Source organism: Panulirus ornatus, chromosome 45 (assembly GCF_036320965.1).
Source record: "Panulirus ornatus isolate Po-2019 chromosome 45, ASM3632096v1, whole genome shotgun sequence".
Classification (NCBI taxonomy): domain Eukaryota; kingdom Metazoa; phylum Arthropoda; class Malacostraca; order Decapoda; family Palinuridae; genus Panulirus; species Panulirus ornatus.
In genome coordinates this window covers 7,215,225-7,236,965 of record NC_092268.1, presented here as the reverse complement: position 1 = coordinate 7,236,965, position 21,741 = coordinate 7,215,225, and the positions used below count along the sequence as shown (strand labels likewise).

The window sequence follows — 21,741 nt, the reverse complement described above, 5'->3', positions numbered from 1 at the left end:
TTTTTATTCCTCTTCTCGTTTTCTAAAGTCATTTCTGGTTCTTGTTGTTGTTCTTGTGGATAAGGAAAAGAAAACGTCCTCCCAGGGGTATATGAGAGAGAGAGAGGGTCAGGGAGAATGATTTGGTAAACAGAGAAGAGGTAGTGAAAGCTTTGCGGAAGATGAAAGCCGGCAAGGCAGCAGGTTTGGATGGTATTGCAGTGGAATTTATTAAAAAAGGGGGTGACTGTATTGTTGACTGGTTGGTAAGGTTATTTAATGTATGTATGACTCATGGTGAGGTGCCTGAGGATTGGCGGAATGCGTGCATAGTGCCATTGTACAAAGGCAAAGGGGATAAGAGTGAGTGCTCAAATTACAGAGGTATAAGTTTGTTGAGTATTCCTGGTAAATTATATGGGAGGATATTGATTGAGAGGGTGAAGGCATGTACAGAGCATCAGATTGGGGAAGAGCAGTGTGGTTTCAGAAGTGGTAGAGGATGTGTGGATCAGGTGTTTGCTTTGAAGAATGTATGTGAGAAATACTTAGAAAAGCAAATGGATTTGTATGTAGCATTTATGGATCTGGAGAAGGCATATGATAGAGTTGATAGAGATGCTCTGTGGAAGGTATTAAGAATATATGGTGTGGGAGGCAAGTTGTTAGAAGCAGTGAAAGGTTTTTATCGAGGATGTAAGGCATGTGTGCGAGTAGGAAGAGAGGAAAGTGATTGGTTCCCAGTGAATTTCGGTTTGCGGCAGGGGTGCGTGATGTCTCCATGGTTGTTTAATTTGTTTATGGATGGGGTTGTTAGGGAGGTGAATACAAGAGTTTTGGAAAGAGGGGCAAGTATGCAGTCTGTTGGGGATGAGAGAGCTTGGGAAGTGAGTCAGTTGTTGTTCGCTGATGATACAGCGCTGGTGGCTGATTCATGTGAGAAACTGCAGAAGCTGGTGACTGAGTTTGATAAAATCTGTGAAAGAAGAAAGCTGAGAGTAAATGTGAATAAGAGCAAGGTTATTAGGTACAGTAGGGTTGAGGGTCAAGTCAATTGGGAGGTGAGTTTGAATGGAGAAAAACTGGAGGAAGTGAAGTGTTTTACATATCTGGGAGTGGATTTAGCGGCGCCAGTGAAAGAGTATGAGAGAAGTTCGAGAAGACACTTCAGAAGTGTGAACAAAATTAAGGCGATGAGGTGCAACAGGGGGGGCGGCGAGGGAGGATGGTTTTGAGACAGGATGGAAGTGGAGTGGTCTAGTGACCTGGTGATGGACGTGCAACAACCTCACTGGTGCAAATGATTGTGGCATCATTACACACACACACACACACACACACACCCCACTGCCATGAGGAAGACGACCTGATACGCGACCATCTTCACTTGGACTACAACATGGGCGTTGGCAACTCGAAGATGAACCCTAATGTTATCTATTTCTTTCTTTACACCGTGGGGGGGTTTATGCTCTCTCTCTCTCTCTCTCTCTCTCTCTCTCTCTCTCTCTCTCTCTCTCTCTCTCTCTCTCTCTCTCTCTCTCTCTCTCTCGTCTCTTTTTGATTGCTGCTATTTTGCATTTTGGCCCATGGCCAATCTGAGACGAGGCCAGTTGGCAAGACACACTCACTCTCCCTCAATCACAGTTCGCTCGAACGGGAAACGTAATACATCTGCATGGTTTGTCCTTCCACAAACGGAGTGTTTCAACTTCCACTCCACTCTCGTCCTAGTGGAATGATCCACAGGCATTCCACTATTCAATTTACGTCCGTCGCAACACTTCCCAGACATTGATTTACCCCCTGGAACTCGACAGCATCTAGACATGGCGCCAGTGAAGTGTAAACATCAGAAATTGGATTATGACACAAAGTCAACATTGGACCACTCCATTTAGCCATGATTCGACACCAAGTCAACAATGGACCACTTTATTTAGCCATGATTTGACACTAAGTGACACATCCCTTTGGGCAATTTTTCCTCAGTCTCATTAAAACATTATACACTACAGATATGCCGAATTCCAAACGTTGGTAAGAAGTGAACGTTATCTTAATTTTGCTCTCTTTTTTTGTTTTAACTCTCTCTCTTTTTCTGACCTCCTCAATCTCCGTTTTCTGCTGCTCGTCCTCCAGTTTCTGAGACAGAAGGTCGACCTCACCCATGAGTCTAGCTGTGGTGTGGTGGATGGCTTCATCAAGTTCCTGTTGCTTCCTCAGTGTATTGCCGATTTGGTCCTGTGAAGTGGTGCAGATGTTTCATTCATCATACCGCGGCGGTACCACTTTGCATTGAATGACCAATACTACTTGAAATGGACTAAACCCTGAGAATGAATAGATGGTCTATATGAGGGGTCAAGTGGCTGAGTTTTGTACTAAGAACCATTTCTGTCGTAAATGTCTGCACCAGGAGCCTTTTAAATGTCTGTACCAGGAGCCTTTTAAATGTCTGCACCAGGAGCCTTTTAAATGTCTGTACCAGGAGCCTTTTAAATGTCTGTACCAGGAGCCATTTCTGTCGTAAAGAGCTACGAAGATGATTGGACGTAGGATATAGAGCTACGAAGATGATTGGACGTAGGATATAGAGCTACGAAGATGATTGGACGTAGGATATAGAGCTACGAAGATGATTGGACGTAGGATATAGAGCTACGAAGATGATTGGGCGTAGGATATAGAGCTACGAAGATGATTGGACGTAGGATATAGAGCTACGAAGATGATTGGACGTAGGATATAGAGCTACGAAGGTGATTGGACGGTCCAAGATGGAGTTCCAATCAGAGCTGACGACATGGCTTCAATGTATTTGTCTCAAAGAGAAGAGAGAAAGTTAAGAGGTGATTTGATAGAGTGCTCTATGTTGAACAGGATTGGTTAACGTATGCTCTATGATCTACGAATTGCAGTAAGTGATTGGGACAATTAAGAGACCTCTTTAAGACAATACTTCGAATCCTAGCCCCGGCAGTCGGCCCACAGTCAACCCAGCTGTTCATCCAATCCCAAAGGATGGGTTGGTCGATAGATTGGTTACCTGGCTAAGGATAGTATATATATATATATATATATATATATATATATATATATATATATATATATATATATATATATATAAAATATTTATATATATATCTTTTATTATTTTACTTTGTCGCTGTCTCCCGCGTTAGCGAGGTAGCGCAAGGAAACAGACGAACGAATGGCCCAACCCACCCACTTACACATGTATATACATAAACACCCACACACGCACATATACATACCTATACATCTCAACGTATACAAATATATATACACACAGACATATACATATATACACATGTACATAATTCATTCTTGTTGCCTTTATTCATTTCCGTCGCTACCCCGCCACACATGAAATAACAACCCCCTCCCCCCTCATGTGTGCGAGGTAGCGCTAGGAAAAGACAACAAAGGCCCCATTCGTTCACAGCTAGTCTCTATCTGTCATGTATAATGCACCGAAACCACAGCTCCTTTTCCACGTCCAGGCCCCACAAAACTTTCTATAGTTTAATCCATTCACAGCACGTCAACCCCGGTATACCACATCGTCCCAATTCACTCTATTCCTTGCACGCCTTTCACCCTCCTGCATGTTCAGGCCCCGATCACTCAAAATCTTTTTCACTCCATCCTTCCACCTCCAATTTGGTCTCCCACTTCTCCTCGTTCCCTCCACCTTTGACACATATATCCTCTTGGTCAATCTTTCCTCACTCATTCTCTCCATGTGATCAAACATTTGAAAACACCCTCTTCTGCTCTCTCAACCACACTCTTTTTATTACCACACATCTCTCTTACCCTTACGTTACTTACTCGATCAAACCACCTCACACCACACATTGTCCTCAAACATCTCATTTCCAGCACATCCATCCTCCTGCGCACAACTCTATCCATAGCCCACGCCTCGCAACCATACAACATTGTTGGAACCACTATTCCTTCAAACATACCCATTTTTGCTTTCCGAGATAGTGTTCTCGACTTCCACACATTCTTCAACGCTCCCAGAATTTTCGCCCCCTCCCCACCCTATGATTCACTTCCGCTTCCATGGTTCCATCCGCTGCCAGATCCACTCCCAGATATCTAAAACACTTTCCTTCCTCCAGTTTTTCTCCATTCAAACTTACCTCCCAGTTGACTTGACCCTCAACCCTACTGTACCTAATAACCTTGCTCTTATTCGCATTTACTCTCACCTTTCTTCTTCCACACACTTTACCAAACTGAGTCACCAGCTCCTGCAGTTTCTCACATGAATCAGCCACCAGCGCTGTATCATAAAATCTGCATATATTTCCCCATCCAATAGAGTTTACTTAATTTACTTCACACGTATTTCTATGTACCATCATCTATCGTGTCGTATGGTCGAGATAGATAGACGACAGGTCTATTCATCACACATGTGGGCAGTAGATAACCAAGTCTATAAATGATAACTTGTTTTTTGTTTAGCAGTTATTAACATTATGATGACTGACGTACCTGGTAAGATGAATTAACATCATGATGACAGACGTACCTGGTAAGATGAGACAACTTCTTCATAGTTTCGTAATTGCTGTGATTTTTCCTGTAGTTTGTGCTGAAGTCCCCTGACCGTTTTCGCTGCCTGTTCATTTTTCACCCGTAACTTTTCTATTTCTGCCTTGAGTTCCTCCTGTGTTTGGACAAGACTCAAAGTAAGTTTAGTATTGACTGCCACTTTACGTGTTGTAGAACCCTTAGAGTTCTTCGTTAGATCATTACTTAATCATTTTACAAGTTAGACAGACTTTTAAGAACTAATTAACATTATATATACACCAAACCTCCAACAGCCAGGATCGAACCCGGGACCCTCTGTGCCATAGGCGGGAGCGCTACCACTAGGCTATGATCGCCCCTAATAGGGTAATGACTATTGGAATGCTGTGTGCTCGAATACCATTCGATCTCACGTTGGTGAGCAGCGGGGTCTACACTTGTCATTTCCCATCAGGCTCACACAGCCAACAGATTGTATTTCACATTTACCTATTAGGGGACGATCATAGCCTTGTGGTAGCGCTCCCGCCTGTGGCATATGGGGTCCAGGGTTCGATACTGGCTGTTGGAGGTTTGTATGTTCGATGGAAGTGCGCGTGTGTGTTTGTGTGTGTGTGTTGTTCTAACTTAGTATAGAGAAGTGAATCAGTTGAATATTAATTAGTTTATATATATGTATATATATATATATATATATATATATATATATATATAATATATATATAATAATATATATATATTATATATATATTTATTTTTTATTGATTGTACTTTGTCGCTGTCTCCCGCGTCAGCGAGGTAGCGCAAGGAAACAGACGAAAGAATGGCCCAACCCACCCACATACACATGTATATACATACACGTCCACACACGCTCATATACATACCTATACATTTTAACGTATACATACGCAGACATATATACATATATGCGTAATTCATACTTGCTGCCTTCATCCATTCTCGTCGCCACCCCGCCACACATGAAATAACAACACCTCCTCCCCCCCCCCCCTGCATGCGCGCGAGGTAGCGCTAGGAAAAGACAACAAAGGCCACATTCGCTCACACTCAGTCATGTAACAATGCACCGAAACCCACATATAATATTTGTCGAAGATAATAGTTTACCCGATCTCTGGTAGCTTTCTGCCTCTCGCAGTCCGTTTTCTTTAAGAGGTCGCCCAGTACTTCTTCCATAATCCTTCGCTTTTTTCTCTAGTTCCTCCTGTGTGTATGTCTGAAATAACCCTTGGATTAAGTTGTATTATTGTTGTTGTTGGTAGAGAGAGAGAAGAGAGAGAGAGAGAGAGAGAGAGAGAGAGAGAGAGAGAGAGAGAGGTGGCGGGATGGTAAGGCGCCATAGAAAACGGAACGCGTTACGACACCAGGATGGTCAGGGAGGACCCAAATGGAAACTTTGGACAAAAAAAGTTAGTTTTTCAAGTCCTGAGGTTCAAGAAATGATATAAGTGTATATGGATGATATAAGTGTATATGAGTAGATGTTATGGATGATGATATAAGGGTATATGAGCAGGCGTTGGGGTGTATGATGTGAGGATGGTTGGAAATCCATTGGTCTAGCTGGGTCATTAATGTCTTAACAACAGCAATTATTAGATTGTAATTTCTTGTAGATACAACAAGCAGTTATAACACAACGATTGTATTCTTGTATTCTGTTGTATCTTTATTGTACATATTGTATTTTCTCTAGTTTTCTTCGAACCCATATATATATATATATATATATATATATATATATATATATATATATATATATATATATATATATATATATATATATATATACCTATGAGTCCATGGGAAAATGAAACACGAAAGTTCCCAAGTGCACTTTCGTGTAATAATCACATCATCAGGGAGACATAACAGAAATAAACAGTCACTTGATATACATCGAAGAGACGAAGCTACGACGCCATTTGGTAAACATGTGATTGTCCAAATGTTTACCAATGGCGTCCTAGCTTCGTCTCTTCGATGTATACAACTGACTGTTATATTTCTCTCTTGTGTCTCCCCTGATGATGTGATTATTACACGAAAGTGCGCTTGGCAACTTTTCATGTTTCATTATCCCCCGTCGACTCATAGGAATATATATATATATATATATATATATATATATATATATATATATATATATATATATATATATATATATATATAATTTTATACTAGTCTCCATTTCCCGCGATAGCGAGGTAGCGTTAAGAACAGAGGACTGGGCCTTTGAGGGAATATCCTCACCTGGCCCCCTTCTCTGTTCCTTCTTTTGGAAAATTAAAAAAAAAACGAGAGGGGAGGATTTCCAGCCCACCCGCTCCCTCCCCTTTTAGTCGCCTTCTACGACACGCAGGGAATACGTGGCAAGTATTCTTAATCCCCTATCCCCAGGGATAATATATATATATATATATATATATATATTATATATATATATATATATATATATATATATATAACGGGTGATCGTATAGTCTACAACAGAAAACGAAAGCATACCATCGTTTTCTTCTCAGGCCCACTATGGCTTACCCAACTATTTCTGTCGGTCAGAAACTCACCCTTTGTATACGTTCTTGGTCCACTCTGTGTCTCAGACACTCGTTATCCTTCGTTAACTTCGTAATAAGCTTCTGCCTCATCTCTGTGTCCTCTTCCCATTTTCTTTCTCTCTCCCGCCACTCAGCCTGTGTTCCAACAATTATCCTGTCGTTAAACCATTCTGTTTCATGTGGATAGTATTGGTAAAAATTAGAAGTGTGTCATGTTATTTCAAAGTCTTTTAAAAATGGATTTACCTGACATAATGTAAGTTTTGTCTCAAAGTCTCCAGCTTGTCGGAACATCTCTGCGTTTTCTTTCTTGACTTCGTCCATGACCTTGTCTTTCATCTTATTTTCTTCCTGTAGTTTGTATATCTCCCTCTTCAGCTGATCCTATGAAGGAGGAAGAAAAAATGCTTTCAATTTTAGGTTCAGAATTCCAAACGACTCAGAGAATGGTTTAAACCGTGGTTCTTCAAAGAAAGAATATGATAAGTGGTTTATTTTTGATGAGTGGTTTATTATCCCTAGGGATATATGGGGGGGGGGGAGAAGGGATGGTTCTCACGTCAACCATGGAAAGTTTTGTGGGGAACGCCTGGATTTGGAAAGGGAGCTGTGGTTTCGGTGCATTACACATGACAGCTAGAGACTGAGTGTGAGCGATGGGGCCTTTGTTTGGTTGGTCTGTTTTCCTGGCGCTACCTCGATGAAGCAGGGGGTTAGCGATGGTGTTTCCCTGTGGGGCGGGGCAACGCCGGGAATGGATGAAGGCAAGTAAATATGAATATGTACAGGATTATGTATGTAATGTCTGCGTATGTGTATGTATATGTTGATATGTATGTTTATGTATGTGGGCGTATATATATATATATATATATATATATATATATATATATATATATATATATATATATATATATACACACACACACACATGTATATGAGTGGATGGGACATTCTTCGACTGCTTCCTGGCGCTACCTCGCTGACGCGGGAAACGGCGATGATGCATCATAAACCACACCGGTGCATGTGCGGACACAAAACACACATATCCCGTTTGGAAAACTGCTTCGCACGGCATCATCTGCATATAGCAAGCTCGTATAGAAAACGTGGATTTCCCCTTACCTGACCATTGTGGATTTTTCGAAGGTGTTCGTTATCTTGTGTTACGTTATCCAACTGCTGCGTCAGCTGAGCAATGGTTGCCTTGTTGAAGGAGTGAGAAAGAGGATAATAAATATAAGAATTAAGATAAGATGTATAATAATAAAGATAAGAATTTATATTAAGATAAGATAAGATGTCTTTATTGTCCAATTGTGTACATGTTACAAGCTTGATTTAAGGTTAAAAAGTATGAGAATTATAAAATGAAAATGATAAGATATTATGTAAAAATACCACCTAAAATATCACATAAAAATTATAAAATATCATGTAAAAATACCACCCTAAAATATCACATAAAAATTATAAAATATCATGTAAAAATACCACCTAAAATATCACATAAAAATTATAAAATATCATGTAAAAATACCACCCTAAAATATCACATAAAAATTATAAAATATCATGTAAAAATACCACCCTAAAATATCACATAAAAATTATAAAATATCATGTAAAAATACCACCCTAAAATATCACATAAAAATTATAAAATATCATGTAAAAATACCACCCTAAAATATCACATAAAAATTATAAAATATCATGTAAAAATACCACCCTAAAATATCACATAAAAATTATAAATATCATGTAAAAATACCACCCTAAAATATCACATAAAAATTATAAAATATCATGTAAAAATACCACCCTAAAATATCACATAAAAATTATAAAATATCATGTAAAAATACCACCTAAAATATCACATAAAAATTATAAAATATCATGTAAAAATACCACCTAAAATATCACATAAAAATTATAAAATATCATGTAAAAATACCACCCTAAAATATCACATAAAAATTATAAAATATCATGTAAAAATACCACCTAAAATATCACATAAAAATTATAAAATCATGTAAAAATACCACCCTAAAATTATCACATAAAAATTATAAAATCATGTAAAAATAGTCTCGCGTTTAAATATTACTCTACATAGATAAAAGTATATGCTCTCTGGTTCAAAAATTACACCCTAAAATATCACATAAAAATTATAAAATATCATGTAAAAATACCACCCTAAAATATCACATAAAAATTATAAAATATCATGTAAAAATACCACCTAAAATATCACATAAAAATTATAAAATATCATGTAAAAATACCACCCTAAAATATCACATAAAAATTATAAAATATCATGTAAAAATACCACCTAAAATATCACATAAAAATTATAAGATATCATGTAAAAATACCACCTAAAATATCACATAAAAATTATAAAATATCATGTAAAAATGTGCTCGTCTGGGTTTCAAATATTAGCGTTGCTGACCATGAGTCACGTGTGTGCTCGTCTGGGTTTCAAATATTAGCGTTGCTGACCATGAGTCACGTATGTGCTCGTCTGGGTTTCAAATATTAGCGTTGCTGACCATGAGTCACGTGTGTGCTCGTCTGGGTTTCAGATATTAGCGTTGCTGACCATGAGTCGCTTATGTGCTCGTCTGGGTTCAGGTATTAATTATATTGTGGAAATTCACTTCTCTTTGTCGTCTCACTTATTCCTATAAAAAGATAAATGGGTTTAGAGGAATATCTTTCAATTCCTTAGGCCATTTTAGGTTTTTTCTTTGAAGTTTATTGATGAAATAAAGTTTTAGATTGAAATAGAATTTTTGGGTTATGTGGTGTGTGGCAGGATATATGAACCTAGTCTTCCACTAAGGCCTTTTAGTGTTGCTAAGGCCATTTAGTGTTGCTAAGGCCATTTAACGTTGGGCAGCGAGTCTATTTCAATTCTTGGAGTCTATTTCAATTCTTGGAGTCTCTTTCAGTTCTTGGAGTCTATTTCAATTCTTGGAGTCTTTTTCAATTCTTGGAGTCTATTTCAATTCTTGGAGTCTATTTCAATTCTTGGAGTCTATTTTCAATTCTTGGAGTCTATTTCAATTCTTGGAGTCTATTTCAGTTCTTGTAGTCTATTTCAATCCTTGGAGTCTATTTCAATTCTTGGAGTCTATTTCAATTCTTGGAGTCTACTTCAATTCTTGGAGTCTATTTCAATTCTTGGAGTCTGTTTCAATTCTTGGAGTCTATTTCAATTCTTGGAGTCTATTTCAATTCTTGGAGTCTATTTTCCAATTCTTGGAGTCTATTTCAATTCTTGGAGTCTATTTCAATTCTTGGAGTCTATTTCAATTCGTAGAGTCTATTTCAATTCTTGGAGTCTATTTTCAATTCTTGGAGTCTATTTTCCAGTTCTTGGAGTCTATTTCAGTTCTTGTAGTCTATTTCAATCCTTGGAGTCTATTTTCAATTCTTGGAGTCTATTTCAATTCTTGGAGTCTATTTCAATTCTTGGAGTCTACTTCAATTCTTGGAGTCTATTTCAATTCTTGGAGTCTGTTTCAATTCTTGGAGTCTATTTCAATTCTTGGAATCTATTTCAATTCTTGGAGTCTGTTTCAATTCTTGGAGTCTATTTCAATTCTTGGAGTCTGTTTCAGTTCTTGGAGTCTATGTCAATTCTTGGAGTCTATTTCAATTCTTGGAGTCTTTTTCAATTCTTGGAGTCTATTTCAATTCTTGGAGTCTGTTTTAATTCTTGGAGTCTATTTCAATTCTTGGAGTCTATTTCAATTCTTGGAGTCTATTTCAATTCTTGGAGTCTATTTTCAATTCTTGGAGTTTATTTCAATTCTTGGAGTCTATTTCAATTCTTGGAGTCTATTTTCCAATTCTTGGAGTCTATTTTCAATTCTTGGAGTCTATTTCAATCCTTGGAGTCTATTTCAATTCTTGGAGGCTATTTCAATTCTTGGAGTTTCTTCTCTTTGACAGCCAATGTTACCTGTGGCATATACACAAAATAGATGGTAGTTTGTTCAAAACATGATAGATGGCGTTCCAAAATGAATGGTTTAGTTGTTAGTATAAACCTGTAATGGATGTCACTATGAGTTTAAGTAAATGTCCAAATACAGATGCCTCCAAGGCCATTTAAAACCAAAGAGTTTAAGTAAATGTCCAAATACAGATGCCTCCAAGGCCATTTAAAACCAAAGAGTTTAAGTAAATGTCCAAATACAGATACCTCCAAGACCATTTAAAACCAAAGAGTTTAAGTAAATGTCCAAATACAGATTCCTCCAAGGCCATTTAAAACCAAAGAGTTTAAGGAAATGTCCAAATACAGTTGCCTCCAAGACCATTTAAAACCAAAGAGTTTAAGTAAATGTCCAAATCCAGATACCTCCAAGACCATTTAAAACCAAAAGAGTTTAAGTAAATGTCCAAATACAGATGCCTCCAAGGCCATTTAAAACCAAAAGAGTTTAAGTAAATGTCCAAATCCAGATACCTCCAAGACCATTTAAAACCAAAGAGTTTAAGTAAATGTCCAAATACAGATGCCTCCAAGACCATTTAAAACCAAAGAGTTTAAGTAAATGTCCAAATACAGATGCCTCCAAGGCCATTTAAAACCAAAAGAGTTTAAGTAAATGTCCAAATACAGATGCCTCCAAGACCATTTAAAACCAAAAGAGTTTAAGGAAATGTCCAAATACAGATGCCTCCAAGACCATTTAAAACCGAAAGAGTTTAAGTAAATGTCCAAATACAGATACCTCCAAGGCCATTTAAAACCAAAGAGTTTAAGTAAATGTCCAAATACAGATGCCTCCAAGACCATTTAAAACCAAAAGAGTTTAAGTAAATGTCCAAATACAGATGCCTCCAAGGCCATTTAAAACCAAAAGAGTTTAAGTAAATGTCCAAATACAGATGCCTCCAAGGCCATTGAAAACCAAAAGAGTTTAAGTAAATGTCCAAATACAGATGCCTCCAAGGCCATTTAAAACCAAAAGAGTTTAAGTAAATGTCCAAATACAGATGCCTCCAAGGCCATTGAAAACCAAAAGAGTTTAAGTAAATGTCCAAATACAGATGCCTCCAAGACCATTTAAAACCAAAAGAGTTTAAGTAAATGTCCAAATACAGATGCCTTCAAGGCCATTTAAAACCAAAAGAGTTTAAGTAAATGTCCAAATACAGATGCCTCCAAGGCCATTGAAAACCAAAAGAGTTTAAGCAAATGTCCAAATACAGATGCCTCCAAGGCCATTGAAAACCAAAAGAGTTTAAGTAAATGTCCAAATACAGATGCCTCCAAGGCCATTGAAAACCAAAAGAGTTTAAGCAAATGTCTTGACGTAAAAACCATACCTCATACGAACTTGTGGCCTTCTTGCCCTCAGCCTCCATTTGAGAAAGCAGTGCTACCTTGTGGTTGAGTTCTTGTATTATCCTCTGGTTCACATCCTCCTGGGCAATTAATGCCTCGATCCTTCCCTGTTGCTGGGTCTGTGTCGTAAAGAAGAGAAGGGAAAAAAGAAGAGGAATTAATTAATTGTACGTCTGGGGAAGAAAAAGAGAGAGGAAGTAATTTATTTACGTCTGGGGAAGAAAAAGAGAGAGGAAGTAATTTATTTACGTCTGGGGAAGAAAAAGAGAGAGGAAGTAATTTACGTCTGGGGAAGAAAAAGAGAGAGGAAGTAATTTATTTACGTCTGGGGAAAAAAGAAGAGGAATTAATTAATTGTACGTCTGGGGAAGAAAAAGAGAGAGGAAGTAATTTATTTACGTCTGGGGAAGAAAAAGAGAGAGGAAGTAATTTATTTACGTCTGGGGAAGAAAAAGAGAGAGGAAGTAATTTATTTACGTCTGGGGAAGAAAAAGAGAGAGGAAGTAATTTATTTACGTCTGGGGAAGAAAAAGAGAGAGGAAGTAATTTATTTACGTCTGGGGAAAAAAGAGAGAGGAAGTAATTTATTTACGTCTGGGGAAGAAAAAGAGAGAGGAAGTAATTTACGTCTGGGGAAGAAAAAGAGAGAGGAAGTAATTTATTTACGTCTGGGGAAGAAAAAGAGAGAGGAAGTAATTTACGTCTGGGGAAGAAAAAGAGAGAGGAAGTAATTTATTTACGTCTGGGGAAAAAGAAGAGGAATTAATTAATTGTACGTCTGGGGAAAAAAAGAGAGGAAGTAATTTATTTACGTCTGGGGAAGAAAAAGAGAGAGGAAGTAATTTACGTCTGGGAAGAAAAAGAGAGAGGAAGTAATTTATTTACGTCTGGGAAGAAAAGAAGAGAGGAAGTAATTTACGTCTGGGGAAGAAAAAGAGAGAGGAAGTAATTTATTTACGTCTGGGAAGAAAAAGAGAGAGGAAGTAATTTACGTCTGGGGAAAAAAGAGAGGAAGTAATTTATTTACGTCTGGGGAAGAAAAAGAGAGAGGAAGTAATTTACGTCTGGGGAAGAAAAAGAGAGAGGAAGTAATTTACGTCTGGGGAAGAAAAAGAGAGAGGAAGTAATTTACGTCCTGGGAAAAAAAAGAGAGAGGAAGTAATTTACGTCTGGGAAAAAAAAGAGAGAGGAAGTAATTTACGTCTGGGAAGAAAAAAAGGAAATAAAAAGACTATGGATAATATATGACCCACCACACCCACAACCCACACCCACAACCCACACCCACAACCCACACCCAAACCACACCAACCCCACATACACTGGACGTAAGATAACAGCCCACACCCCACACACACAGCAAGGAAGCGAAGAAACCCACCACAGATCAAATGTCCAATTACCTGTTTATATAATCAAATGTCCAATTACCTGTTTATATAATCAAATGTCCAATTACCTGTTTATATAATCAAATGTCCATTTACCTGTTTATATAATCAAATGTCCAATTACCTGTTTATATAATCAAATGTCAAATTACCTGTTTATATAATCAAATGTCCAATTACCTGTTTATATAATCAAATGTCCAATTACCCTTTTATATAATCAAATGTCTAATTACCTGTTTACATAATCAAATGTCCAATTGCCTGTTTACATAATCAAATGTCCATTTACCTGTTTATATAATCAAATGTCAAATTACCTGTTTATATAATCAAATGTCCAATTACCTGTTTATATAATCAAATGTCCAATTACCTGTTTATATAATCAAATGTCCAATTACCTGTTTATATAAGAAGTTTTCTTCGTCTTCTTTCAATGTGACGGATAACTGGTTCAACTGTTGCTTGAAGGTGTGGACTGCGTATCTCTTTGTGGCGTTTAACTGGAACACTGGCAGCGGCTGACGTTGTATGGTATAGAAAACGGGTTGAGGATATATATATATATATATATATATATATAATATATATATATATATATATATATATATATATATATTATTGCACGAAAGTGCACTTGGGAACTTATCGTGTTCCATTTTCCTCCCCGTGGACTCATAGGAATTATATATATATATATATATATATAATATATATATATATATATATATATATATATATATATTATATATATATATATTAGTATTTATATTTGTTTATTATAGTTTGTCGCTGTCTCCCGCGTTAGCGAGGTAGCGCAAGGAAACCGATGAAAGAATGACCCAACCCACCTACATACACATGTATATACATACACGTCCACACTCAGCACATATACATACCTATACATCTCAACGTATACATATATATACATACACAGACAATATATATATATATATACACACATGTACATAATTCATCCTTGCTGCCTTTATTCATTCCCGTCGCCACCTCGCCACACATGAAATGACAACCCACTCCCCCCAATATTGGCACGGGAGGAGGTTGTCATTTCATCTATGACAGAAGTTTCCCCCCGCAATGAGGTAGCGTCAGGATCAGACGAACAGTGATCCACGTTCTCTCTTGTCTTGTCCAATGTACACAATCAGACTTCATTCCTTGTCACGCCCCATTAGCTGTTAACTGGAGGATTCACCTGACCACTTCGCATTCCCTTGATTCAACCCACTGAAAGCAAGTTGCTCCATATATACCACAATATTCCAATGTGTTTTATCTCATGCACGCCTCTCCTTCTCCTGAATGTTCAGTCATCATAACTCAAGAGCCGTTTTTCATTCCATTGTTCCATCTTTTTCATCTCTTCCACCTGTCCTTCGTACTTTCCACTACTACATATACATCCATTTGTCACACACTCTCTCTCTCTCTTCACTCATCCTCTCCATATGTCCAAACCATTTTAGCTCACCCTTGCCAGCTCTCTCTCTATCTCACTCATACTTCACTTACTATCACACGTCTCTCTTATAGGAGCGCTATAGGAGGGGGTCACCGTCTATATAAGAACAAAGATGGGTATGTTTGATGGTATAGTGGTCGCGACGGTGTAATATGGATGTCTCTTGGTCCCTGATAACAAATGGAGGGTAGAAGGTGGGCGTGTTTGGGAATGAAATGGTAGAAGGTGGGCGTGTTTGGAAATGAAATGGTAGAAGGTGGGCGTGTTTGGAAATGAAATAGTAGAAGGTGGGCGTGTTTGGAAATGAAATGGTAGAAGGTGGGCGTGTTTGGAAATGAAATGGTAGAAGGTGGGCGTGTTTGGAAATGAAATGGTAGAAGGTGGGCGTGTTTGGAAATGGAATTTCTCAAGGGCAACATTGGATGTGAGGAGGGGGGTTGATTGTGTAAGGGATTGAGAAGGTTTGAGAAAGATGTGGCAGTAAGCTGAGTGTGATTCAAGGGGGCTGATGTTATACTTAAATTGTTTGGACATATGGAGAGGATGAGTGAAGAGAGGTTGACCAAGAAAACTTAAGTGTCAGAGGTGTTGGATGCAAGGAGAAAAAAGGGAAGACCGAGAAAGAGGTGGAAAGATATGATGAAATAGACTGAAGAGTCATGGAGGCATGAACATGCAAGATGGTGTGAGGCATGCACGGAGGGAGGGATAGAGCGAATGGACGTGGTATACAAGGGGGTCGACTTACAGTCACTAGGCTGAACTAGGGCATAGAAATGGCCACAGAAGGGGGTGTGTGTATATAGGGCCTGGTTGTGGCTGCAGTGCTATCGTGTTCAGTGGACGTCAACAAAGGAACCATCATTCATCTATCCCAGGCGCTACCTCACAAATGCCGGGGGGGGGGGGATGGCGAGGTAGTAACACACACCACACACACACACAGTCCCAGTCTTAACTTACTTGAGTGATAGCTGAAGTGTGCACCTCAGATTCCAAAGTGTGGGCCAGTGTGTCGACTTCTTCCTCCAGCGAGGCCAGAGATTGGTGACTGGCCGTTGCACCATGGAGGTCACATGACCTTACGTCAGACCCCAGATGAACCTGTATGGGAGTGAACAAGTTCACTTGAACTTCGCCCCAATTGAATGAGACATATACATACCCAGTAAACTCTTGTTATACTACATTAGATATGGGAAAAGGCTTGTTCAATGTCCTGTTCAATGTGAAAGGCCTGTTCAATGTCCTGTTCAAGGCCTTTTCAATGTCCTGTTCAATGGAAAAGGCCTGTTCAATGTCCTGTTCAATGGGAAAGGCCTGTTCAGTGTCCTGTTCTATGGAAAAGGCCTGTTCAATGTCCTGTTCAATGGAAAAGGCCTGTTCAATCTCGTGTTCAATGGAAAAGGCCTGTTCAAGGTTTGTTCAATGTCCTGTTCTATGGAAAAGGCCTGTTCAAGGCCTGTTCAATGGCCTGTTCTATGTAAAAGTCCTGTTCTATATGTTGAGATGTATAGGTATGTATATTTGCGTGTGTGGGCGTGTATGTATATACATGTGTATGTGGGTGGGTTGGGCCATTTCTTTCGTCTGTTTCGTTGCGCTACCTCGCTAACGCGGGAGACAGCGACGAGGTATAATAAAATATAGAATAATACATATATATGCCAGATCATGACACGTATATTGAAGATATGTTGAACTTGGAAGAACATTGTGAATTTTGTGTTCACAATTGACACACCCTAGACAAAGACGATGCTAAATTGTATAGCGTTTCATTCGTGTCTGTTAACTATGGGCCCTGGGGTTCGAACTGAACTGTGTTACGTTCTGTGTTAACTTTGGACAGGGGTTCGAATGGAACTGTGTTACGTTCTGTGTTAACTTTGGACTGGGGTTGAATGGAACTGTGCTACGTTCTGTATCAACTTTGGACAGGGGTTCGAATGGAACTGTGTTACGTTCTGTGTTAACTTTGGACAGGGGTTCGAATGGAACTGTGCTACGTTCTGTATTAACTTTGGACAGGGGTTTGAATGGAACTGTGCTACGTTCTGTATTAACTTTGGACAGGGGTTCGAATGGGACTATGTTACGTTCCATTTAAACTTTGGACAGGGGTTCAATTGGATCTGTGTTACGTTCTGTATCAACTTTGGACAGGGATTCGAATGGAAGTGTGGGTTTTACCCTCTGTATTGTTGACTATGGAACCCGGGTTCGAGTGGATTTTTACTCATAGCAAAGTTAGAAGTGGATGGAAAGATGAATTAATAGCCATTCCCCCACACACATCCACCCCCACACCACCCACATCCCACACTGTCGCTTTGGACTGTGGGGGTGGGAAAAGATGAAGCCAGTCACATACCATAAATGGAAAATTTAATGTGTGTGTGTGTGTGTGTGTGTGTGTGTGTGTGTGTGTGTGTGTTTGGAACACACACACAAGATTATTAATGGACTAATTGGGTAATTGTAGGAAGGCAAACGATGGAGAGAGAGAGAGAGAGAGAGAGAGAGAGAGAGAGAGAGAGAGAGAGAGAGAGAGAGAGAGAGAGAGAGAGAGGTCACTAGACGAAGATTGGTCGCGCCATCTATACCCAAGACTCCATACTAAGAGGAGGGTGTGTGTGATACACACACACACACACACACACACATGCGGGTTACCAGCTCACAAGAATTAGAAAACGGGGGTCTAAATGGCTACCTTCGTAGCGTTTGTGAAGAAAATGTTGAGAGACATTTATGTGTTATACCCAACATGTTTATGTTGTGGCGAGGGATCTATATAAGTGTTGTAGAATTTTGTAATGAATCTAGAAAGGAAAAAATATTAAGGTTTAGTGAGTGGAATTGGTTTTTTTTTTTTTTTAAATGGTCGAATATGCCCGATTCATGGCTAACTCCTGCGGGTCTGAATTTGGAAAGTGGTGATGTTCAGTGCGAGAAAAAGAGCGGAGTATGCGAACGAGATGAGGCTAAAGTTAGGCTAATTTGGACTGATTTATGCTGACGAGGACGTAACTCCAGTTATAGATACATGAATTTATATATATATATATATATATATATATATATATATATATATATATATATATATATATATATATATATATATATATATATAAAATACCTGAAATTCAGTCGTGTGTGGTGGGAGTTCCAATGATCGTGGTGTTGTGGGTGCGGCAACACCGCTTGCCAGAGCAACACTGGGAGGCTGCCTCGTCCGGATGGGTGGATTCTGGCTTCGTCCATTCGTGGTGTCACGACTGGGGTTTCGTGGCCTCGACTCCAGTGGCGTCCACAGTGGTTCTTCCAGTGTGAGGTTCTCGCCAGGTCCCTTTTCCAGTGGGTCATCCCCCAATGACGCTCCTCCCTCGTGACCTGACCGAGCCGAAGCCCGAGCTGGCGATCGAACGAGCTGAAACTGAGAGTGGTAAGCGTTCGAAGGCGAACAAAAAGGAAAAATAAGTAATTATATTAAATATCGAGAATTATATATCACTTTTTTGTCTCAATATCGAGTATTATACCACTTTATTGTCTCAATATCGAGTATTATACCACTTTATTGCCTCAATATCGAGTATTATACCACTTTATTGCCTCAATATCGAGTATTATACCACTTTATTGCCTCAGTATCGAGTATTATACCACTTTATTGCCTCAGTATCGAGTATTATACCACTTTATTGCCTCAATATCGAGTATTATACCACTTTATTGCCTCAGTATCGAGTATTATACCACTTTATTGTCTCAATATCGAGTATTATACCACTTTATTGCCTCATATCGAGTATTATACCACTTTATTGCCTCAGTATCGAGTATTATACCACTTTATTGCCTCAGTATCGAGTATTATACCACTTTATTGTCTCAATATCGAGTATTATACCACTTTATTGCCTCAGTATCGAGTATTATACCACTTTATTGCCTCAGTATCGAGTATTATACCACTTTATTGCCTCAGTATCGAGTATTATACCACTTTATTGCCTCAGTATCGAGTATTATACCACTTTATTGTCTCAATATCGAGTATTATACCACTTTATTGCCTCAATATCGAGTATTATACCACTTTATTGCCTCAGTATCGAGTATTATACCACTTTATTGTCTCAATATCGAGTATTATACCACTTTATTGCCTCAGTATCGAGTATTATACCACTTTATTGCCTCAGTATCGAGTATTATACCACTTTATTGCTCATATCGAGTATTATACCACTTTATTGCCTCAGTATCGAGTATTATACCACTTTATTGCCTCAGTATCGAGTATTATACCACTTTATTGCCTCAGTATCGAGTATTATACCACTTTATTGCCTCAGTATCGAGTATTATACCACTTTATTGCCTCAATATCGAGTATTATACCACTTTATTGTCTCAATATCGAGTATTATACCACTTTATTGCCTCAGTATCGAGTATTATACCACTTTATTGCCTCAGTATCGAGTATTATACCACTTTATTGCCTCAGTATCGAGTATTATACCACTTTATTGCCTCAGTATCGAGTATTATACCACTTTATTGCCTCAGTATCGAGTATTATACCACTTTATTGCCTCAATATCGAGTATTATACCACTTTATTGCCTCAATATCGAGTATTATACCACTTTATTGCCTCAATATCGAGTATTATACCACTTTATTGTCTCAATATCGAGTATTATACCACTTTATTGCCTCAATATCGAGTATTATACCACTTTATTGCCTCAATATCGAGTATTATACCACTTTATTGCCTCATATCGAGTATTATACCACTTTATTGCCTCAGTATCGAGTATTATACCACTTTATTGCCTCAGTATCGAGTATTATACCACTCTATATCTCAATATCGAGCATTATAGCAATATATGTCTCTTTCCACGCGTGAATAAATGATAATAAATAATAAATGAGTCGATAAAGACAATAAATTAGGCTCTGGCTGAGTCAAAACACTGACGCGAGAAACGTTTATTTTTTATTATAGAAAAGAAAATCAGTGAAATTTTTTTTTAAGAAAAAAAATTAAGTGACGCGAGAAACATTATTTTTTTTTTATTATAGAAAAAAGTCTGAATTTTTTTTGTAAGAAACAAATTTAAAACATTGACGCGAGAAATATGTTTTTTTTTCTTAAGAAAAAAAATTAAAACTGACGCGAGAAACATTGTTTTTAAGAAAAAAAATTAATACACGCGGAACTTTTTTTTTTTTTAGAAAACAATTTAAATCACTAACGCGAGAAATAATTTTTTTTTAAGAAAAAACAATCATTGAAACATTTTCTTTAAGAAAAAAATTAAAACTGACGCGAGAAACAATTTTTTTTTAAGAAAAAAAATGAAATTTTTTTAAGAAAATTTTTTTAAAAACTTAAAAAACTTAAAAACTTAAAAAAAAAAAGATTAAACTTAAAAAACTAAAAAAAATTAAACTTAGAAAACTAAAAAAAATTTAACTAAAAAAAACTAAAAAAAAATTAAAAAAAACTTAAAAAACTAAAAAACTTAAAAAAAAATTAAAAAAAACCCCGCCCCCCCCAACTTACGAATCCATTCCTGTTCTTGTAATGTTTGGAGAGGAAGCGATGAACGAGGTAATTGCCTCGTTTACTGGCCACGTCCTTGGCCAGGAGTTCTTGGCCATCGGCCAAGTGGCAGTGGCTGCCGTTCTTCACCAGCCACTTGACCGCGTCCAGATCGCCGAACTCGGCGGCGTAATGGAGCGCCGTGGCGCCGCTGGCCGCCCGCGCGTTCACCTGGCAGCCATGCGCCGTCAGCGTTGCCAAGGCCTCCGTCTGGCCTCGGTGTGCCGCCCTGTGCACCGCTTGCTGACCTGAGGGGACAGGAATATCGGAATATTATCAGAGGGGGGACAGGAATATTTTAATATAAAAGGGGACAGGAATATCTTAATATTATCAAAGGGGATAGGAATATTTTGATATTCTCAGAGGGGATGGGAATATTTTGATATTCTCAGAGGGGATAGGAATATTTTGATAATATCAGAGGGTACAGGAATGATTTGATATGAGAGGGACAGGAATATCTTAATATTCTCAGAGGGGACAGGAATATCTTGAATATTATCAGAGGGGACAGGAATATTTGAATATTATAAGAGGGGATAGGAATATCTTGATATTACCAGAGGGACAGGAATATCTGAATACCATAAGAGAGGGATAGGAATATTTTGATATTCTCAGAGGGGATAGGAATATTTGAATATAAGAGGGGTAGGAATATCTTGATATCAGAGGGGACAGGAATATCTTAATATTATCAG

The 21,741-nt window shown here is 38.2% G+C and overlaps 1 protein-coding gene across 1 annotated transcript in view; it reads right to left on the bottom strand.

The window, feature by feature from the left end:
* LOC139762953 (uncharacterized) overlaps window positions 1-21,310 on the bottom strand; it is a gene marked incomplete at its 5' end in the record, with an annotated part of 39,628 nt that extends 18,318 nt beyond the window's left edge. Inside the window, 10 exons of the mRNA XM_071688277.1 lie at window positions 2,086-2,223; window positions 4,553-4,690; window positions 7,152-7,277; window positions 7,389-7,526; window positions 8,271-8,351; window positions 12,510-12,647; window positions 14,324-14,440; window positions 16,372-16,512; window positions 18,551-18,847; window positions 20,999-21,310. Of these exons, the coding sequence (XP_071544378.1) occupies window positions 2,086-2,223; window positions 4,553-4,690; window positions 7,152-7,277; window positions 7,389-7,526; window positions 8,271-8,351; window positions 12,510-12,647; window positions 14,324-14,440; window positions 16,372-16,512; window positions 18,551-18,847; window positions 20,999-21,310 (1,626 nt within the window). The remainder of the gene's footprint in view (window positions 1-2,085; window positions 2,224-4,552; window positions 4,691-7,151; window positions 7,278-7,388; window positions 7,527-8,270; window positions 8,352-12,509; window positions 12,648-14,323; window positions 14,441-16,371; window positions 16,513-18,550; window positions 18,848-20,998) is intronic.
* Between the last annotated feature and the right edge of the window lie 431 nt (window positions 21,311-21,741).